Source organism: Xenopus laevis, chromosome 7L (assembly GCF_017654675.1).
Source record: "Xenopus laevis strain J_2021 chromosome 7L, Xenopus_laevis_v10.1, whole genome shotgun sequence".
NCBI lineage: Eukaryota > Metazoa > Chordata > Amphibia > Anura > Pipidae > Xenopus > Xenopus laevis.
Window position 1 is genome coordinate 82,628,338 of NC_054383.1, and position 18,853 is coordinate 82,647,190.

Genomic DNA, 18,853 nt, shown 5'->3' on the forward strand with positions numbered 1-18,853 from the left:
AGAATAGTATCACTTGTGTATGCTTCAAGCTTCCCAGCATAAGTAAGGAGAATATCCAGCTATTATTACAAATGGAGGCAGCTTCACAACTAAGTCAAGTTATCATGTGTGACTTAAATTAACTGGAGTAATGGGCTTGCCAAGTCAGAAAAAGTGAGCAGGTTTGTAAATATGCTAAATAACTTTTTATTTCAGATAGTTCAAGAACCTACTAGGAAAGACCATTTTGTATCTGGTAGCTACTTCTAATACCAAATTCATCTCTTCTATAATGGAGTAACTTAAACTCTACATTTAAGATGTGCACATTTTGGCAATCCTGCAATATATTAACTGGGAAAGGCTTTTCACAGGGTTAAACACAGAAGGAGAATGGAATGTCTGAAATGCTGCTTACTAAATATACATGTTCGTATATACCCAAAGTAAGCAAGAAACATTACGAAGCAAAACATTTGTTGTTTGCTAGAAGTGTTTGTGTTGAAGATGGTATGAAAAAAAAATGCATTCCAGTTAGCTGGGACAGCAAAACTTTTATCAGGTACAATAAAGCATGTAAAACCAGGTAAAATCGGGAAGGAGAAGGGTATTGCAGTGATGCGTAAACTTAATATAAAATCTATTTTTTAAAAATTTAAATAGTTTTAGAAAATAAAGAAGGGGTGGAACCCTTATTATCAGAGTGATGTCAGATGGATGGTAAGAGCAGGGAAATAATCAATGGGATAATGAATGGGTGGATTGATCAAACCCATTTCTTTTATATGTTTGTAGCTAATTTGGCCAGATCCGTCACACTTCCATCGAACTTCACTATTTTACATAGCCTTGGAGTGCTCTGGCAACCCCCCTTTTTCTGTGTATTGTTTTTCTTTAGCAGAATTGCTCTGTAGGAAGGGTGGCCAAACTTCAGTGTGGTTGTAGCACCCCCACACCCATCCCTTTAACGTTGGTCTTGTGCCTTTAAAAATGGGTTGAGGTCTGGGCAGTCTCTCTCTTTTAAAAGCCACAAGTGGGGGAGGACTAAACCTGTGGAACCAGTGTTTTGGCAGCCTCTCTTTTTAAAAACTAATGATGGGGGAAAATTGAGTTCTTTGAAACCAGTCTTTTGGGCAGGAAGCGCTTATTCCAATAAAAGCCACTATGCAGGGAGGTGTCAGCCTATGACAAATGACCAGAGGTAAACAGTTAGGGACCACGTATGGGGTTTACCTTGATGTGGTATGGTGGCTTGTCACTCCTACGTTCATAATTTTTTAATAAAACCCCTGTTATTGCACATACATGCTCTTGCATAAATACTAAATGATGTGAAATGGGGCCAGGGAATATGCATTGGTCAAACACCTTTAATTAACCCAAGGGAACTAAATGAGCTTAGCTCTGTGGGTGCCAAACCTCTTTACCTAATTTTTCAGAATTCCTTGGAGTCTGGCATTGTGCTGAGATATTGGCAAATTACTTATGTGGTGGTGCTTTTCAAAAAAGAAATACCTGAAAACTATAGGCCTGTTAGCTTGACATCACTGGTAGGAAAGCTTTTTGAAGTGGTATTAAGGTAAAAGATACAACAACTGCAAATCACTATACTATAGTTTGTGTCAATATGGTTTTATGTGCAACGGATCTTGCCAGACTAATTCATGAGGAGGTAAGCTGGAACCTCGACTCTAGGGTGGCAATGGATGTAAACAACTTAGACTTTGCTAAAATATCTGATATATATATATATATATATATATATATAAATATATAAATATCTGATGCAGTACCATACAGAAGTTTTGCTTGGAACATATTTGTACCTGGATAGAGAACTGGCTAAGGTAGATTACAAAGACTGGGGGTAAATTGAACAATTTCTAATTGGACCAGTGTTGTAAGTGGAGTACAGCAGGGCTCTAGGCAGTGATATAAAAGCAAATAAAGTGGTTTCTTGCATTAAAGGCAATTAATTAGATGGATGAAATGTAATTTTGCCTATTTTTAGCCCGGCATCACCTTGAGTTTATACAAACAAGAAAGGTAGCTGGCTCCAATCTCTTTCAAACTATTCAAATATTAATAGGACGACTTCAAATTCTAAACTTGCTTATGCAGGGTAAAACACCTAAACACTTCATAAATTAAAGCAAGCCACGAGGTGATCCTCACCGAGTGGAAAGGAATGAGCTGGGTGTCCAAACCCCAGGCCCGTCACTTGAATATTGTACAATATTGTTTCAATGAAGTAGAAATCAGCAGAGCTTGTCACTCACCAAATCTGCCGGGTGGCCTGGGTGCCGTGCCCCGAACCCGTAGCATAGGCAATGTAAATCTTCAAAATAAATATGCACGCGCTCCTGCGACCATGGCAATAGAGGTTAAAAATTCGTCCTAACGGGTTTCGTATCAAAGGATACGTAATCATAGGCCTATGATTACGTATCCTTTGATACGAAACGCGTTAGGACGCATACCTTTTAGCAAAATGGAATAAAGTTACGAATTTTTAACCTCTATTGCCATGGTCGCAGGAGTGCGTGCATATTTATTTTGAAAAATCACCTTGAGTTTGTAGTGCAGTTTTGGGCTCCAGTCTTTCAGAAGGAAACAGTGGCGGAACTACCGGGGGAGCAGGGGGTGCGAGCGGGCCAGAGCCCGCACCCCCTCAGGGCCCCCCGGCAGTCCGCAAAGTCCGCGCTCCGCTGTGCATATCCCGGACAGTTTCCGGGTGTACGGAGGGGGGCGGGGGCCCAGCTGCGCATCCTGCGCCAGGGCCCGCCCCCCTCTAGTTATGCTTCTGGAAGGAAATAAGATGGAGAAAAAAGGGCTTGCGAGGGGACATTATTGTTGTTGTTGTTATATATAATATAGTACATTAGACATTATTACAGACCGTGGAGGATCTTTTTTTTCCCCCTCAATTCTCATTTAATATAGTTTCCTTTTATTTGGGCTTTTTACTAGGGCCAGAGTGCTTTGCCCTTTTTCTTTTATTTACAACTGTCTATTTTTACTTCACCAATTGGACCAGAGTTCGCATTTTGCCTTCACCCCGCGTTTTTATTATTTAAGTATTTACTTCTTTCAAGTTGTTTATTGCACCACAGTGCAGTTAATCCGACCTCTATTCGTTTAGAGCTTTTTGTTATATTTATCTAGACCAGGTTATTCATACACAGCAAAGTAAATTCTTATTATCCTTGTTGTGCTGGTTGGGTATACCATAAACTCATAGGTACGCAGTCCTTTAAACAACCAGGATCCTATACCCATTATAAAACCCTATTGACAATGTGTCCACCCATTTTCCAGACTGTTATCGCTGATTGGCTAGTTCATTTGCATTCTGACAGCTTCCTGGTGCATCACGTGGTCTGTAGCGTGTCATGTGATCGCGGATGTGCTGGAAAAAGTAAACTTGCAGTGGAGGCGTTTCGTCTTTTTTGAGAAGGAGCAGGTGCGGGCACCCGGGGAAGGTGGAAGTCTGCTCACCATGCCGACTGGTTTGACAGTCTGCGACTCTGGACGTGGGAGCCTCCTCTTCGGAGATATCCTCGGCACTATAATGTTGTAATAGCCTGAAGATGAAAATGATCACGATAAAAAAAAGCTTAACTCAGAATTTAACGTTATCTTCTGTAATGAATATGTGTACATTGTGTGGTTAGGCGCAAATGTCAGTGGTAGACCAATGAGTTAAGGAGGGTGATAATGGACAGGCCATTTCATCTCAATATTGGGGTCATTAGCCAGTACATTTCCACTGTGGGACAGCCAGGAGTCTAATGTACTGAGTAACACCAATAATCTGCTGATTCACAGTTTTGTAGTCATTAAAGGAGACATTTTGTGTAAAAAAATAATAATGTACCAGTGCGTTGCACTCATTTAGATAAAGAAGAATTGTGCTTTAAAATTTAGTGTTTCAGGCTGATTTATTGAATATTTCTGCAAAAACCCTAATAATCCCTCCCTTCTTTTCCACTTCCTGCTCCCTGAATTATCAGGCTGTGCAGGGGAGCCCCGCTCTCAGCTCACTGCACTTTAGGACAGGAACCAATCAGCAACTATTAGGACCTGATAGGGAACTGAAGTCTGTGCTTGTGTGACTGCAGGGCTGTGATTGGCTGTCCCCCCAGTAACGTAACTAGAGGGGGGCAGGCCCTGGTGCGTGACACGCAGCCGGGCCCCCGCCCCCCTCCGTACGGCATTTTTGGACTGCATTATAGTGGCGCACGGGCTACCGGTGGGCCCTGAGGGGGTGCGGGCCCTGGCCCGCTCGCACCCCCTGCTCCCCCGGTAGTTCCACCACTGTGTCCCCCTCCTACTGTGCTTCTGGCAGGGACTGTTAGGACACGCCCAACCCTCATTTGAAACAGGGACCAGAGAACATCTATAGGGAGCTCCAATAAAGGGGTGATTTTTAAAGATATTAATTTTAGCACCATGTAAAAGCAACGCCATATATTACTTATAATTGCTTTCAAAATTACGTTGTTTTTTTTTCATTTATCCAATATGTCTCCTTTAAATGCAGTGAAATTAACCCAGTCAGTGAACTGGTAGCATCTGTGAAGATGTAAACATTTTCTACTAATATGCATTGGAAGGGCCTCAAAAGCTTTATCTAGAACCAGACATTGCTGTCATTCTTAGTAGTTGATAAATTATATTACTTTGGCAGTATTTGTATGGAGGATATGTTACCACCCTGAAATAAAACAGTATACTTTTAAATTGTAGAAAGGAGACTGTTATTTATAAGAGACTGAAAAATTAAAGAATACTACTAGAAACATTATATTTTATATATGGTGCCAACCTTATAATAATAATGATCCAATCTTCCGAAATTGTCCAGAACCACTTCCTATCTTGAATCTTGTTAGGACATCTTTTGCAAGGTGGTGGCACTGGACATGCTCTGTGTGCTCTGAGCTGCTGTTAAAGCTAAGCAAATGGGTAGTAGGAAATATCTATAAAAAGAAGATGTGGTCCATGTAACCACTGCTGAAACAAATCAAACAGATCAAACATGCTTACATGCATGAATAGACATGCTTAAGACTTTTCATAATTTCATATACTTACTATAACAATGAACATCTGTGCTATTTTAGGTATATAATAGGGAAAGGCACTCTCTCTTTTCCACATGAATGCCTACTTAATGCAGCATATTAAAAAAAACTACATTAAGCATGTTGGGGTAAAAAGACTCATATATAAAGCCAAATGTACATTTTAATATCATATATCACAGATAAATAATAAAGTAGAACAATGTACATGATTGTATACGTTCTACAATGTATTTTAATTCGTCACCAGATCATGAGTCAGTCTGGTGGTATCTTCAGAAGCGCAGATCCTCACTGCTGATACCCAGTGGTGGCCTTGGTCTTGTACCAAGGCTCAAAACCTACCAAGTACTACATTTCTAGCCTAATTCCTTATTCCTATTCAAAGGAGACATTATGTAAAAAACAAGAATATGCCAGTGCATAATTGCCCTTAAGAACCAAAATTCTTAAATCCTTTATGGAATTATGAGGGCCATTGAAATGATGTCCTATTGGTGTCCAGTTTTTTATTGATTACAGTGAATCTGTGGTGTGTATTTCTCTTTCTCAGACTTTGCCCAGTCTCTCCTATATGTAGTCCCCATAAAGGATTTAAGAATTTTGGTTCTTAAGGGCAATTTTAAAACAGATAATGATCGAAAAGTGTGGGAATAAAAATTTATGGAAACATTTAATTCTCTGGAATAGGGACTAAACCTGGGCCTTGGATTTACGGCTAATTATGTAGACTAAGAAAGGACTGCATCAGGTCAGAAATACCAGCATGTCTGGATCTGGACTGAGAGATCATATGGTATTCCTTTGATTCTACGTTACACTACAATAATTCAGCCCTAATTTATACTCAGTCTGTTTGACCCATATGATCTTGTACCTTATCTGCTTGTCTCTTGCAGATCCCCTTGTAAATTACTTTGACACTTCACACATAGATATATATATATATATATATATATTTATATATATATATATATATATATATATATATATATATATATATATATATACCAGAGAACACCACTGTTTCATTGTAATCAGCTTGAAAAAGGAACTAAAATGTTCTGATGAGCTTATATTAGTTTGCCAATAAAGGTATAACCTTTATACCACTTTTGTTGTTTTTTTATGTCAAAAGGGTTGCCCTATAACATTTTTACTGGCTTGCACGGTACAGCAACTTTACGTGGTTATTTATTGAAAATTTGAAAACCCTACTAGTTCCACCTATCTGTTCCACTTCTTGCTGCCTTGTTTCCCAGACTGTGCAGGGGAGCCGGCAGCTCTCATCACACTGCACTATAGGATAGGAACCAATCAGCAGCTAGGCTGACCTGATAGGGAACTGATGTATGCCTTTGCTTGTGTGACTGCAGGGCTGTGGTTGGCTGTCCCCTCCTACTGTGCTTCTGGCAGGGACTATTAGGACACACCCACCCTTCATTTGAAACAGGGACATTAGCAGATCCATAGGGAGCTCCAATAAAGGGGCCTTTTTTAAAGAAAATATAAATTTTTGGCCAAAAGTAAACCAGCACCATATAGTATACATCATTGCCTGCAAAATTAGGGGGTTTCATTTATCCTATATGTCTCCTTTAAGCATTATTTAAGCATTATGTTGTGATTGCTGTATAACCATTATTCCCTTTTTTAAAACCATTTAGTGACATTTGCAAATCAGTAGGATTATTTTTTTATATTTCTAAATGCTATTGAAATGAATCTCTGTTAGCCAGCTAATTTAATTATTTTGTGGCATAACTGTAGTTATTGCGTAAAGAATAATAAGTTCCTTAACTTAATTCTACATATGACAAGAAATATATGGTTCCTGTCCCGCTATCTGCAGCTTACCTCTTTTCAGGCTTACAAATTATGTGTAACTTACCTTCATCAACTGAAGCAGCACAACATATTGGTATCTGTTGGAGAAGATGAGGAAGGAATCAATCCACTGGTAAATTACCTTTGGTTTGTATATATTACCTTCTTCTAGTATGAAAAACCCAGAGACAGCAACATCTAGTTTTAACAGCTTTTGTTGTACTACAGCTTCCCTTAATATAGGCTAATCATTCAAAACACCATTCTCTCTGAGCATCAAAATCAGATTTCGATATATAGCCAGATTGGGATGTATGCCTTTGTACCAGGTGTGCTTTTGTTACATATAAATATCTATGCAAAAGACCTGGACGTCCACAGAAGACAACAGTGGTGGATGATCGCAGAATCATTTCCATGGTGAAGAGAAACCCCTTCACAACAGCCCAAACAAGTAAACAACACTCTCCAGGAGGTAGGCGTATCAATATCCAAGTCTACCATAAAGAGAAGACTGCATGAGGGGGCACTGCAAGAATAGAAAGGCTAGATTGGTTTTAGACTTTGCTAAAAAAAAAAAATCTAAAAAAAGCCAGCACAGTTCTGGAAAAACATTCTTTGGACAGATGAAACCAACATCAACTTCAACCTGAATGATGGCAAGAAAAGAGTATGGAGAAGGCGTGGAACAGCTCATGATCCAAAGCAGGGCTGTCCAACTGGCGGCCCGCGACCCCCCCCTTATGTGGCCTGCCTGTGGCACTGGGACACTAGTGTTTATCCATGATGTGACACAGGACAGAAGCAGCCAAATGAATTCGGAGGTGTTCAGAGACACTGTCTGCTCAAATCCAGCTAAATGTAGTCAAGTTGATTGGGAGACATTTCATAATACAGATGGACAATAACCCAAAACATACAGCCAAAGCAAACCATAATTTTATTAAAGCAAAAAAGTGGAATATTCTTGATTGGCCAAGTCAGTCACCTGATCAGAAACCAATTGAGCATGCATTTCACTTGTTGAAGACTAAACTTCAGACAGAAAGGCCCTCAAACAAACAGCAACTGAAAGCCGCTGCAGTAAAGGCCTGGCAGAGCAATAAAAAGGAGGAAACCCAGAATCTGGTGATGTCCATGAGTTCAAGACTGCAGGCTGTCATTTTTTAATTTGTCCAATTACTTTTGAGCCCCTGAAATGAAATGATTGTGTTAAAAAAAATGAGATTTCCAGTGCACAGATAATCCCCCTGCACAATGGACTCCCAAGTCCAAATTTAAACTTTAGGCGACCCTAGGCCAGCACCACTTCTCATCCCAGCCAATACATTCGCATGTGAACGTGTGCACACATGCATGAGCAAGTCTTTCCTTGTCGTGTCTAGAGCACTGGATATAGGAGCGTGGGATATATACAGTTTGGTCCATTAATATTTGGACAAAGACAACTTTTTTCAAATTTTTCTGTACACTACCACAATGAATTTTAAATGAAGTTGAACTGCAGACATTCAGCTTTAATTCAGTGGGTTGAACAAAAAGATTGCACAAAAATGTGAGGAACTAAAGCCTTATCTACCTTGTAAGAAGCAAAAATTAAGTAGTCCAATTTCGCTATTTGTTCTCTTTAGCACAAAAAATAACAAAAAATATAGATTTTCCATGACTAAAACAATAGACAAAATAGGGTTTGATAGTATAGTAATTACAACTATATCAGTAATCATGCTTTATATACAAATAATCAATATTACAAGGCAGGAGATCCTGTAACATAAATGAGGCATGAAGCCAACAATAGAAGTAAATATAATAATAATATAAGTTTTCCAACCAATATGTCCTTTGATTTCTTAAAGACAATGCTTACACAAAGAAATATATGCAGTATTTAGGTTGGGTCTTGCAAGTAATGAAATGGGTGTTTAAAGGAAAAGTTAATCCCAAAATAAAAAAATGCCTAATAAATGAAAACATAATTCTAAGAAACTTTGCAATATACATCATTTACAAATTTTCTATGGTTAATCTGTCCCATTCTATACTCTGCCTTGGTGGCTCAGATTTTTGATACAATGTAAGACAAGGCATCTGATTATCAGACCTGCCTTTGCTGGGCAACTAAGACTTCTAAAACATTGTTTAAAAAGTAACACCCAGGAGTTAAGCAAATGCTGCTTTCAATTGTTTTTACATGTAACTTTGTAAGCACTAACATTTTAAAATAAATTTATATTGGAATTTTGCTTTCAATTATGTTTTCTTTGATTTGGCAATTTTTTATTTTGGGGTTGACTTGCCCGTTAAATGAGAAGGAAAGCTACCAAAGCAGTTTATTGCCAATAGCTTAGCCACAATAGTGCAATCTAGAACGCCATTTTTATTCTTTAGAATGTTTTTCCATACCTGAGTAAAGAGGATAGCAGCTGCCATATTAGCTTGGTGTGACATCACTTCCTGCCTGAGTCTCTTCCTGCTCACTCATAGCTCTGGGCTCAGATTACAGCAGGGAGGGAGGGGGAGAGGAGCAAACTGAGCATGCTAAAGCCCAAGCCCTAGAGGTTTAAGTTAAGCTACAAACAGGAAGTCTGATACAGAAGCCCATGAGTACACAATAGAAGGAAAGAAATGCTGTTTTTCTTTTGACAGAGGACTCAGAGCAGCATTACTTTGATGGTTTACTTTATAGAGACCTTTCTGATAAAGCTTACTTAGTTTTAGCCTTTCCTTCTCCTTTAAGACATGTTAAAAATAATTATTTATGATCTTTCGTTTATTCTATTCTTATATATTCCAGGTAAAGGTTTGGAACCTAGAAAAGCGAGATGGTGGAAAGCCCACTTTGCACAAGGATCTCTCCAGCCATTCCTGGCAATAAACCCACCGTGGTGTCATGCATGAGAACCTCAACTTCACGGCAATTGGTACGTTTGTGGGGTTCTAAATAACCGCTGCACTGCATCAGGAATTTCTTTCCTATACTGGTTATACAACACAGAATAATTAATGAATAAGTTGAACTGGATTCATATATATCTATTTCTACTTAATTGCATGTGAGTTTGGGGAAACTAATGTTCACTAGGGGACAGATCGGACCAGATGGGAAGAGATCATATTGTTTTGCAGTTCCCTAAAGAGCAAATCATTACCTAATTGGAGCATCACAAATCTTACTGGTTTGATATGGAATAGGTAATATCTTTAGTCCCTGAAGGCAGTGTTGATGGCAGTGTTGTTCTTACTAAGGGCGATATAACACGTGATAGACACAGTAAGACTCAGATCTTGCAGGAGGGTAGTTACCCAGTCACAGGAATGGCATTCAGACTGGTAAAACCACTCACCCAGGCCCGGATTTGTGGAAAGGCCACCAAGGCCCGGGCCTAGGGCAGCAGGAGTTTAGGGGGGGCGGCATGCTGCCCAACCACACACACATTGGTTCAAAAGCACTGGGGATGCACAGGAGATACAATTTTTTAAATTTCCCCATTGCTGGGGTCCCGATAATGCAAATTTGCACGAATAAAGGGGAAGGGACAGGGGCAACAAACGGCAGTGGGCCTAGGGGCGCCCACAATGTAAATCCGGCCCTGCACTCACCTCTTTGTGGTCACCACAGAAAATGTGCGGGTATGGACTTCTTTTTGTTTCAGTGACTCTTACATTCTATGTTTAAATATAGCATAGGGTCCTGCCCTTACTACACTAAACATTATCCTAGAGATATCTAGTTTCTTAAGTAGTTCATCTAGTTAAGAAACTAGATATCCTCAAACGAGCAAGTCTTTCCCCAATATACCCACCTGGTGGGTGATATTGCAACCTAGGGCCAAACAATCAAATTACAATGAATGTGATTACAGTGACGCGGTTCTTGTTCCGACAGAAAAATCAAGGCTGCCTGATTGACATTTGGCTGTTTTTTGTCCAGATATAGATCATGGAAGCCTGACATGGGCAGATAAGCTGCCGAATCAGTGTAAAAGACCCAAATTGGAAGATTAAATCTGCCCATGTATGGTCACTGTAAAACTCAGTGGAGTACAAAAGTGTTCAGCAGTTTAAAACAGTCAAACACATTCGACCGAATAGCTGCATGAGTTTACACTGAGGTTGGAGTTACTGACAAGAAAATAAAAAATGTATCTGGTAGTCTGTAAAATGTTAGAAATGTGCTAAAATTCAAACTGCTGGGAATTCTTAAGGACACCACAGCTATAATTTGAGTAAAATCTTCCCCACTGTGTTGTTTATATTGCCAAAGAGAGAGCTTTTTCCTCAGCAGTACAAACAACACTGTGTTTTTTCTTTCAGTTTAAAGATACTGAGGCTACTTTTGGCAAGCGAAGTTACATTTTGACCTGAGCTGAAGTCAGACTTTGTCCCTGTTTGCTTTGATGCTGCAGCTCACCAGTTTGGAGTTTAAACTGTTTTGGTAGCATCCCAATCGCCCTCTCAACCACCCAGTAAATTGAAAGCAGGCTGTGGAAAACAAGCATGATGAATATAGCCCCAATATAAATCTCAAACCAGCAACCACTTAACATTTCAAATTTCAGACTGGAGAGAGTAGAAATAAATACAACGGCTTTTATTTGAAGTACAAGTTCAATAAAAAATTAACATCAGGTATTGAGTTAACTTAAATTCAAAGAATAACATTAATTGAGTAGAACAAACAAAAGGTTGAATCTTTGTGACCGATAAAGTGGTGATGTATCCATCGTTTCTTGATTAGAAAAGTACCAATGGATTTTCCCAGCTATATAAACTTGATGATACAGTATACTCCTATGCTATTACAGACTTAAGCTTTAGCTCTGTGCGCCTTTAGCCTTAAGCTGGCCATAGACGCAAAGATCCGATCGTACGAATCGTGGATTCGTACGATTTTCGGACCGTGTGTGGAGAGTCCCGACATTTTTCGTCCGTCGGAGATCGGTGGTTTGGTCGATCGGACAGGTTAGAAAATTTCTGTCGGCTGCCGATAATATCTCTGCGTGTATTGCCGATCGTACGATTTTCAGTGGGAGAATGTCACTAGTGTTGTCAGACATAAGTATCGTACGATTGCCGTCAGGGGCAGAACATTGGGTGATCTGTTCTATTTGATCGGAATGGCAAAGACTTTGATCTGAATGGTTAGTGGAGGTTCGGGAGATGGGAAAGTCCGATCGTACGTTGATTCGTACGATCGGATCTTTGCGTCTATGGCCAGCTTTAGCACTAGAAGTCTTCTAGATACTAATACATTTGAAGTTCTGTGATATCTTATGTCTGTGTTTTTACACTTCGCTATTCCAGAAAATTTCTGAGAAACCAAAGGCCATCCCTTGCCTTATTGTAAATGTGCATCAGTATCAGCTTATGGTAAACTGCTCCTTTTTGTAGAGGTTAAAGGGATACTGTCATGGGAAAAAACATTTTTTTCAAAATGAATCAGTTAATAGTGCTGCTCCAGCAGAATTCTGCACTGAAATCCATTTCTCAAAACACAGATTTTTTTATATTCAATTCTGAAATCTGAAATGGGGCTAGACATTTTGTCAATTTCCCAGCTGCCCCTGGTCATGTGACTTGTGCCTGCACTTTAGGAGAGAAATGCTTTCTGGCAGGCTGCTGTTTTTCCTTCTCAATGTAACTGAATGTGTCTCAGTGGGACATGGGTTTTTACTATTGAGTGCTGTTTTTAGATCTACCAGGCAGCTGTTATCTTGTGTTAGGGAGCTGCTATCTGGTTACCTTCCCATTGTTCTTTTGTTTGGCTGCTGGGGGGAAAAAGGGAGGCGGTGATATCACTCCAACTTGCAGTACAGCAGTAAAGAGTGATTGAAGTTTATCAGAGCACAAGTCACATGACTTGGGGCAGCTGGGAAATTGACAATATGTCTAGCCCCATGTCAGATTTCAAAATTGGATATAAAAAAATCTGTTTGCTCTTTTGAGAAATGGATTTCAGTGCAGAATTCTGCTGGAGCAGCACTATTAACTGATTCATTTTGAAAAAAATTCTTTTTCCCATGACAGTATCCCTTTAATTATCCATTGACCTCTGTTTGTGGTAGAGTCTTGCGCGGGTCCATTTTTTGGAACCTATACCGTACCCGCAACCTGCAATCCAGACCCACAACCCGCATTCTTACCCGCTTGGACCTGCTACACGACCCGCAAGTACCTTATCCGCAACCCGGACCCACGACCTGCTGACCATCAAGAATCAGGAAGTGCTGTTATTGTAAACCGGAAGTATCCTCATCGGAAGTAGGCATGATCAGAAAAAAGGAGTAAGACCTGTGGCCCGCAAACCCGCAGAACCTCCGACCGGCATCTGTACCCGCACCCGGAACTTCTACCCGCAAGATACCGCAGGTGCCCGACCCCCTGCAGGACTCTAGTTTGTGGGATTTTTTCTATGGCAAAAGATCAAATAATTTCTGCTCATGGTATTGCCTTTGGGCCCTAGTGCAGTGGTTACAATGCCTGAACCCCAAGAAAATGATGGCCCTTACCTAAAATTATTTAAAATGTAATTCAGTGTAATATTTTCAGATCATCTCTGGACTGTATACATATTCTCTTAACTGATTTTAATTATTTTTTTCATTTTCCCTTCTAGTCATATATGCTGACACAAAAGGATTACCTGTATACAGAACTGGAGTCCCATGGCTGTTGCCTGAGCTGCTCTGCCCTGTCTGATCCTTCTCAGGACTTGCAATTTGTGGTGGCCAGTAATGAATGTGTGTATTTATATCAGCCAGATGAGAGGGGACCTTGCTTTACCTTTGAAGGGCAGAAGATGATTGTGCATTGGTATCGAGGATATCTCATAATTGTATCAAGTGACAGGTGTGCACTCTGGGCTGTGGAGAGATTATCTTTCAAATACAGATGTGAACTCCCATCTTTTACTCCCAGTTATATTACTATATTACTCTCAGTTTGTTGCTATTTCTTTGTTTTTTACAACATGTTCTTTCTTATTCTATCCTACCTGAAAATCCGTCTCTGTTCCTTGATTACATCTAGACTTGTAGATAGCTCACCGTTATCTTCTACATATCTCTTTCAATTCCTGTTTCAACAGATTACCATTTGCTGGACGTGCAGGGGATAGCCAGTCAATGGATAGACAAACTCTGACTATCTATGACCTGAACAACAAGCTGATTGCCTACAGTGGTGCTTTCACAGAGGTTGTCGATGTTCTGACAGAGTGGGGTTCTATGTATGTTTTGACACGTGATGGACTCTTGCACGCTTTACACGAAAAGTGCACGCAAACCAAATTGGAGGTGTAGACTCTCTGCTGTTTAATGTTTTTTTGTATAAGAAATGTCCAAAACATGACGTGTGACACTGACAGCTGAAACACACAGAACCTGTGTGTGTTCATGGATACAAGTACAGGTATAGGATCTGTTATCCAGAAACCCGTATCTGGAAAGCTCAGAATTACAGGACAGTTATCTCCCATAGATTCCAAATAATTCAAAATTTGGAAACCTATTTCCTTTTTTTCTGTAATAACAAAACAGTACCTTGTACGTAAGATAAGATATAATTATTCCTTATTGGAGGCAGACCAATCCTATTGGGTTTAATTAATGTGTAGATGATGTTTTAAGTAGATTTATGATATGGAGATACAAATTTCAGAAAGATTCCTTATCCAGAAAACCTCCAGGCATTTGGGTTAACAGGTGCCACACCTGAACCGTTAAATCTTTTGTTACTGTGTGGTTCAAAACATGTATACACCATCACAGGACCAATACAGCCAATAAATATAGGCTAAGATATTATAACATTTAGTATGTTATAGAGTGGCCAGTTCTTGGCAGCTTTTAAATTGGTCTTGATTTTTATAGTTTTTAAATTATTTGCCGCCTTCTGACTCTTTACAGCTTTCAAAGGGGTCACTGACCCCAGATTGCTCGGTAAGGGTATGATTTTATTATTGTTACTTTTTTATTGTTAATCTTTGTATTCAGGTTTCTTTTGCTCCTATTGCCGTCTCTCATTCAAACCACTCCCTAGTTGCTAGTAGGGATGCAATGAATCCCCGATTTGGTTCAGAATTTGGCCTTTTTCAGCAGGATTCTGCTGAATCCAAGTGCCTGGCCAAATTAAATCCTAAAAATCATGTGACTTTTTGTAAACCTAAACAAGGAAATAAAAAATGTTTTAACCGTGCTCATAACAACCAATTCTCTTTGGGCTTTACTTGCACTAATTTGCATATTAGGGCACAAAAGGTTTGGGATTTGTCTGAATCTTTCATGATGGATTCAGGATTTGCCCAAATTCCAAAATAGTGGATTTGGGGCATCCCTAGTTTCTAGGGTAATTTAGACCCTAGCAACTTGACAAGCTGCTGATATTTCAAACTGGAGAGCTGCTGAAGGAAAAGCTACATAATTCAAAAAACACAAATAATAAGAAATGATGAGTAGTTGCAAATTGTCTTAGGAAATGTTCACTACACCATACTAAAAGTTCACTTTACTTAAATATAGTGTTAATCAGAACTCAGATTTAAGCAACAATTATAATTGTGTTGGTGCAGAAGATATTTGCAGTGAATCATATTTTAACCAGTCTCAATTCTTTCATTTCCTTGGTAATTTTGTAGTTTTCATAAAGCCAGTGTTTCTTCAATTACAAAAAAATAATCTTGGCCACCTAACTCACACAGTGTTCAGCAAACAGTTGAAGTTACTAAGGGCTGAAGCACACCAGAGATTTTGATCGGATTTTGTAGATCTTACAATATCTGATCCCCACAGCTTTAATGGAAGTCAGACCCGATAGTCCGATTGTGTGTTTTGTTTGTGCATCAACCTACGAGAGTTCAAGTGATGTTAACACAAAAAAAAAAATACTCTTTGAAATATTAATGTGCACTAAAAGTTACCTATATCTCATGTTGATCCTTTTTGGCTAATAGGGCTGCTTTTGTGATTGTTACTTGAAATTCCTAAACCTGACTCTTTTACCAACCTGACAGTTCCTTCATAACCTGTGAGAGTTTGTAATGCTAATCGACTACTGCTACACAAACATGGCAGCCCCATCATAGAGGAACATGGGGGATCAGATAGAAGTATTTGCCCCATGCTTTTACATTACATATCTATTACATATCCCTCTGATCCCTATGTCTTATAAACATAAAACCCTATTGCTTTAAATTATCCAAACACAGCTATTTTTGAATGGCAGTAGGGTGGCAGTTGGAACCTGTGGAAGTTGGAACCAGCAGAAAATGTTGTGAAAAATCATATATTTCCTAAGGGTATATCTATAGTTTTTGTACTCTTTCAGATGCTGTTTAAGAAGAATCTCTTTGTTATGGCCATTTCTCTAGCAAAGAGCCAGCATTTAGATAGCGATGGCCTTTCTGTGATCTTTCGTCAGTATGGCGACCACCTTTACAACAAGGGAGACCATGATGGAGCTATCCAGCTGTATATTAGGTATGTAGTTTTCTAAAGTGTGTCTAGACGGCAGGCCTTACTGTATACAATATGTATCTTTCATTTTCAGGGTGGACTGCAGAAAAAACGTTTTATTCTTTACCTATATGGCAGAGTTAGATAGACAGACAGACAGACAGACAGACAGACAGACAGACAGATAGATAGATAGATAGATAGATAGATAGACAGACAGACAGACAGACAGACAGACAGACAGACAGACAGACAGAGACAAATAGATAAATAGATAACTGTGATCTCCAAGATATTTTATCCTGAGCATGGTGGGTACAATTTTTAAAATGTTTTATTCTTTACCTATATGGCAGAGTTAGATAGACAGACAGATAGAAAGACAGACAGACAGACAGACAGATAGATAGATAGATAGATTAGATAGATAACTGTGATCTCCAAGATATTTTATCCTGGGGATGGTGGGTACAATTTTTAAAATACTCAGTGATATGATCTGTATTTCCTGCTAGTTTCTCTGTAGGTTATTACATTTTTCTGTGTGACTTTTCTGAAACTGTGTGCAATGTGTGTGTAGCATTTATAGCAATGGGAAACTTAGAACAGATTTTAAAAAAGTCAGGGGAAACAATATTGACTGCATGTTTCAAAAACCAAATACTTTTTACATATGTTAAAAGTCTGCAAAATGGCAAGGTTGCTCCCTAACATGACGGCTGCAAAAAATGATAGTTGTTCTAAAACCACCCCAAAACAATCACCTTAAAGCTTAGTAAACCTATCCACTCAATGATTAATCTCATTGTACGTTGTGATTCAGTAAAGAGCTGCCAGGTAACATTTATACAGCAGTTTTATATTTCTAATGTAATACATGCATTTGCATATATTATAGTGAGTACAGGTGTTCTGTGTAAGTTTTTTTTTTTCTTTTGAGAATCATCATTTAATTAATGATTGGGAACGTGTGCAATAAAGAGTGAGATGGGGGAGACCTCCAGACCCTTCGTCACTCAAAGAACAAAAGGCTTTTAAAGTATAGTTTAGCATCCCAAAATCTGTATGACTGTAATACTGCTAACCTGTTGTTAAACGTTCCTCTTCTCTAGGACGATTGGTAAGCTAGAGCCCCCTTATGTGATTCGAAAATTTCTGGATGCTCAGCGGATACACAATTTGACTGCATATCTCCAGGCTTTGCACCTGCATTCTCTTGCCAATGCAGACCACACAACATTGCTCTTGAACTGTTACACCAAACTAAAGGACAGTGCCCGCCTAGAGGAATTTATTAAGGTTTGTGACACTGATAATGCATTTTCAATATAAATAAAAATACCCTGCTGACTTCCACAATCTCCATGTGAAATCCTGTTTGTGGCAAATAGACGCAATAAGCTTGTTCCAAAATAAGTTTATTTTATTTTCCTTTTGAAATTTCTTTAAAACATTTGTAGCAGTCCTGTAAATGTGATGCTGCAGTTTTTAGGAAAGCATGAAATTATACTGATTATCTCTTCACCATCCTGTACAGAAGTGTCTTTCTTCTGTAAATGATTTACATAGAAACTTTTTACCAACAAATACTATTTGTGTGTACTTATCATGAAACTCATTCACATGTCGACTTTATAACTCTTGTCCTTAATGTAACCTTCATAGTGTTGTCAGTGTTTTAGGATCAACATTACGTTATTGGTGCTTTATGTGTGTTGTGTGAGTATGCTGCATTTACTGTTAAAGTTATTTCATCTCCTGTACCTTTACTTATCAGTTAATTTTGTCACTTTTAGGCCACATTTTAGAATGTGGGCTTTATTAAGCTCTAAACTCACATTTTGATAAATCTGCTCCTAAAAGGCCCCATACATGCACCGAGTCGCCAGCTTATTGGCCCGTGTGGGGCCCTCCCCACAATTGATATCTGCCCAAAAGTTGACCAGATGTCGATCGGGCAGTTGTGGCCGCATCTGTTCGTTGATGCGGTCCCGTGATCCGACTGCCAGAATTACCTCTATTCTTATCAAATCGTTGGGCCCACGATCGGATCAGCCCAATATTTCTCACCTCAATGTGGGCATGTCGGGGAGAGATACGCTCTTTTGGCGACATCGGCAAACACGCGGATCTCCCTGTGTATGGCCACTGTTAAGAGTCGTGAGGGCACTTAGGTGCTTTACTATTGAGTGTTATTCTCATATTTACCACCAGGTGGGACGTGGGAGTATTTTATCAATGCAGCTGTCAGGGAACTGTTATCTGGTTTCCAATCCCATTCTTCTGGAGGAGCACTATTAACTGATGCATTTTGTAAAAAACCTGTTTTCCTGTGACAGAATTCCGTTAAAGATTGTTTCATGCTTTTAAAGAGATGTAGTATGAGGATCAAGATTTAGTAACCTTTAAAGGAGATATTCACTATCTTACAAACCTGCAGAGTTTAGCTGGTAATACATTCCTATTTCTATTTGGCACTTTTATCTTGCTCTGTTTCCTTTT

At 39.2% G+C, this 18,853-nt stretch overlaps 1 protein-coding gene across 1 annotated transcript; it reads left to right on the forward strand.

Moving 5' to 3' along the window:
• Positions 1–6,636: 6,636 nt before the first annotated feature.
• Positions 6,637–18,277, forward strand: vps11.L (VPS11, CORVET/HOPS core subunit L homeolog). The gene is made up of 6 exons (XM_018225848.2): positions 6,637–7,026; positions 9,691–9,817; positions 13,513–13,745; positions 13,984–14,191; positions 16,224–16,375; positions 17,464–18,277. The coding sequence occupies exons 2-6, from the start codon at positions 9,719–9,721 to the stop codon at positions 17,681–17,683; spliced, it is 912 nt and encodes a 303-aa protein (XP_018081337.2). The 5' UTR covers positions 6,637–7,026; positions 9,691–9,718; the 3' UTR covers positions 17,684–18,277.
• The last annotated feature ends 576 nt before the right edge of the window (positions 18,278–18,853 follow it).

Bases quoted from the DNA above. Each gene is read 5' to 3' on its own strand.
- vps11.L (XM_018225848.2), top strand. From the start codon at position 9,719: ATGGTGGAAAGCCCACTTTGCACAAGGATCTCTCCAGCCATTCCTGGC. The intron at 9,818-13,512 runs GTACGTTTGTGG...TTTCCCTTCTAG, and splicing joins CCTCAACTTCACGGCAATTG to TCATATATGCTGACACAAAA. The intron at 14,192-16,223 runs GTGTAGACTCTC...GTACTCTTTCAG, and splicing joins GCACGCAAACCAAATTGGAG to ATGCTGTTTAAGAAGAATCT.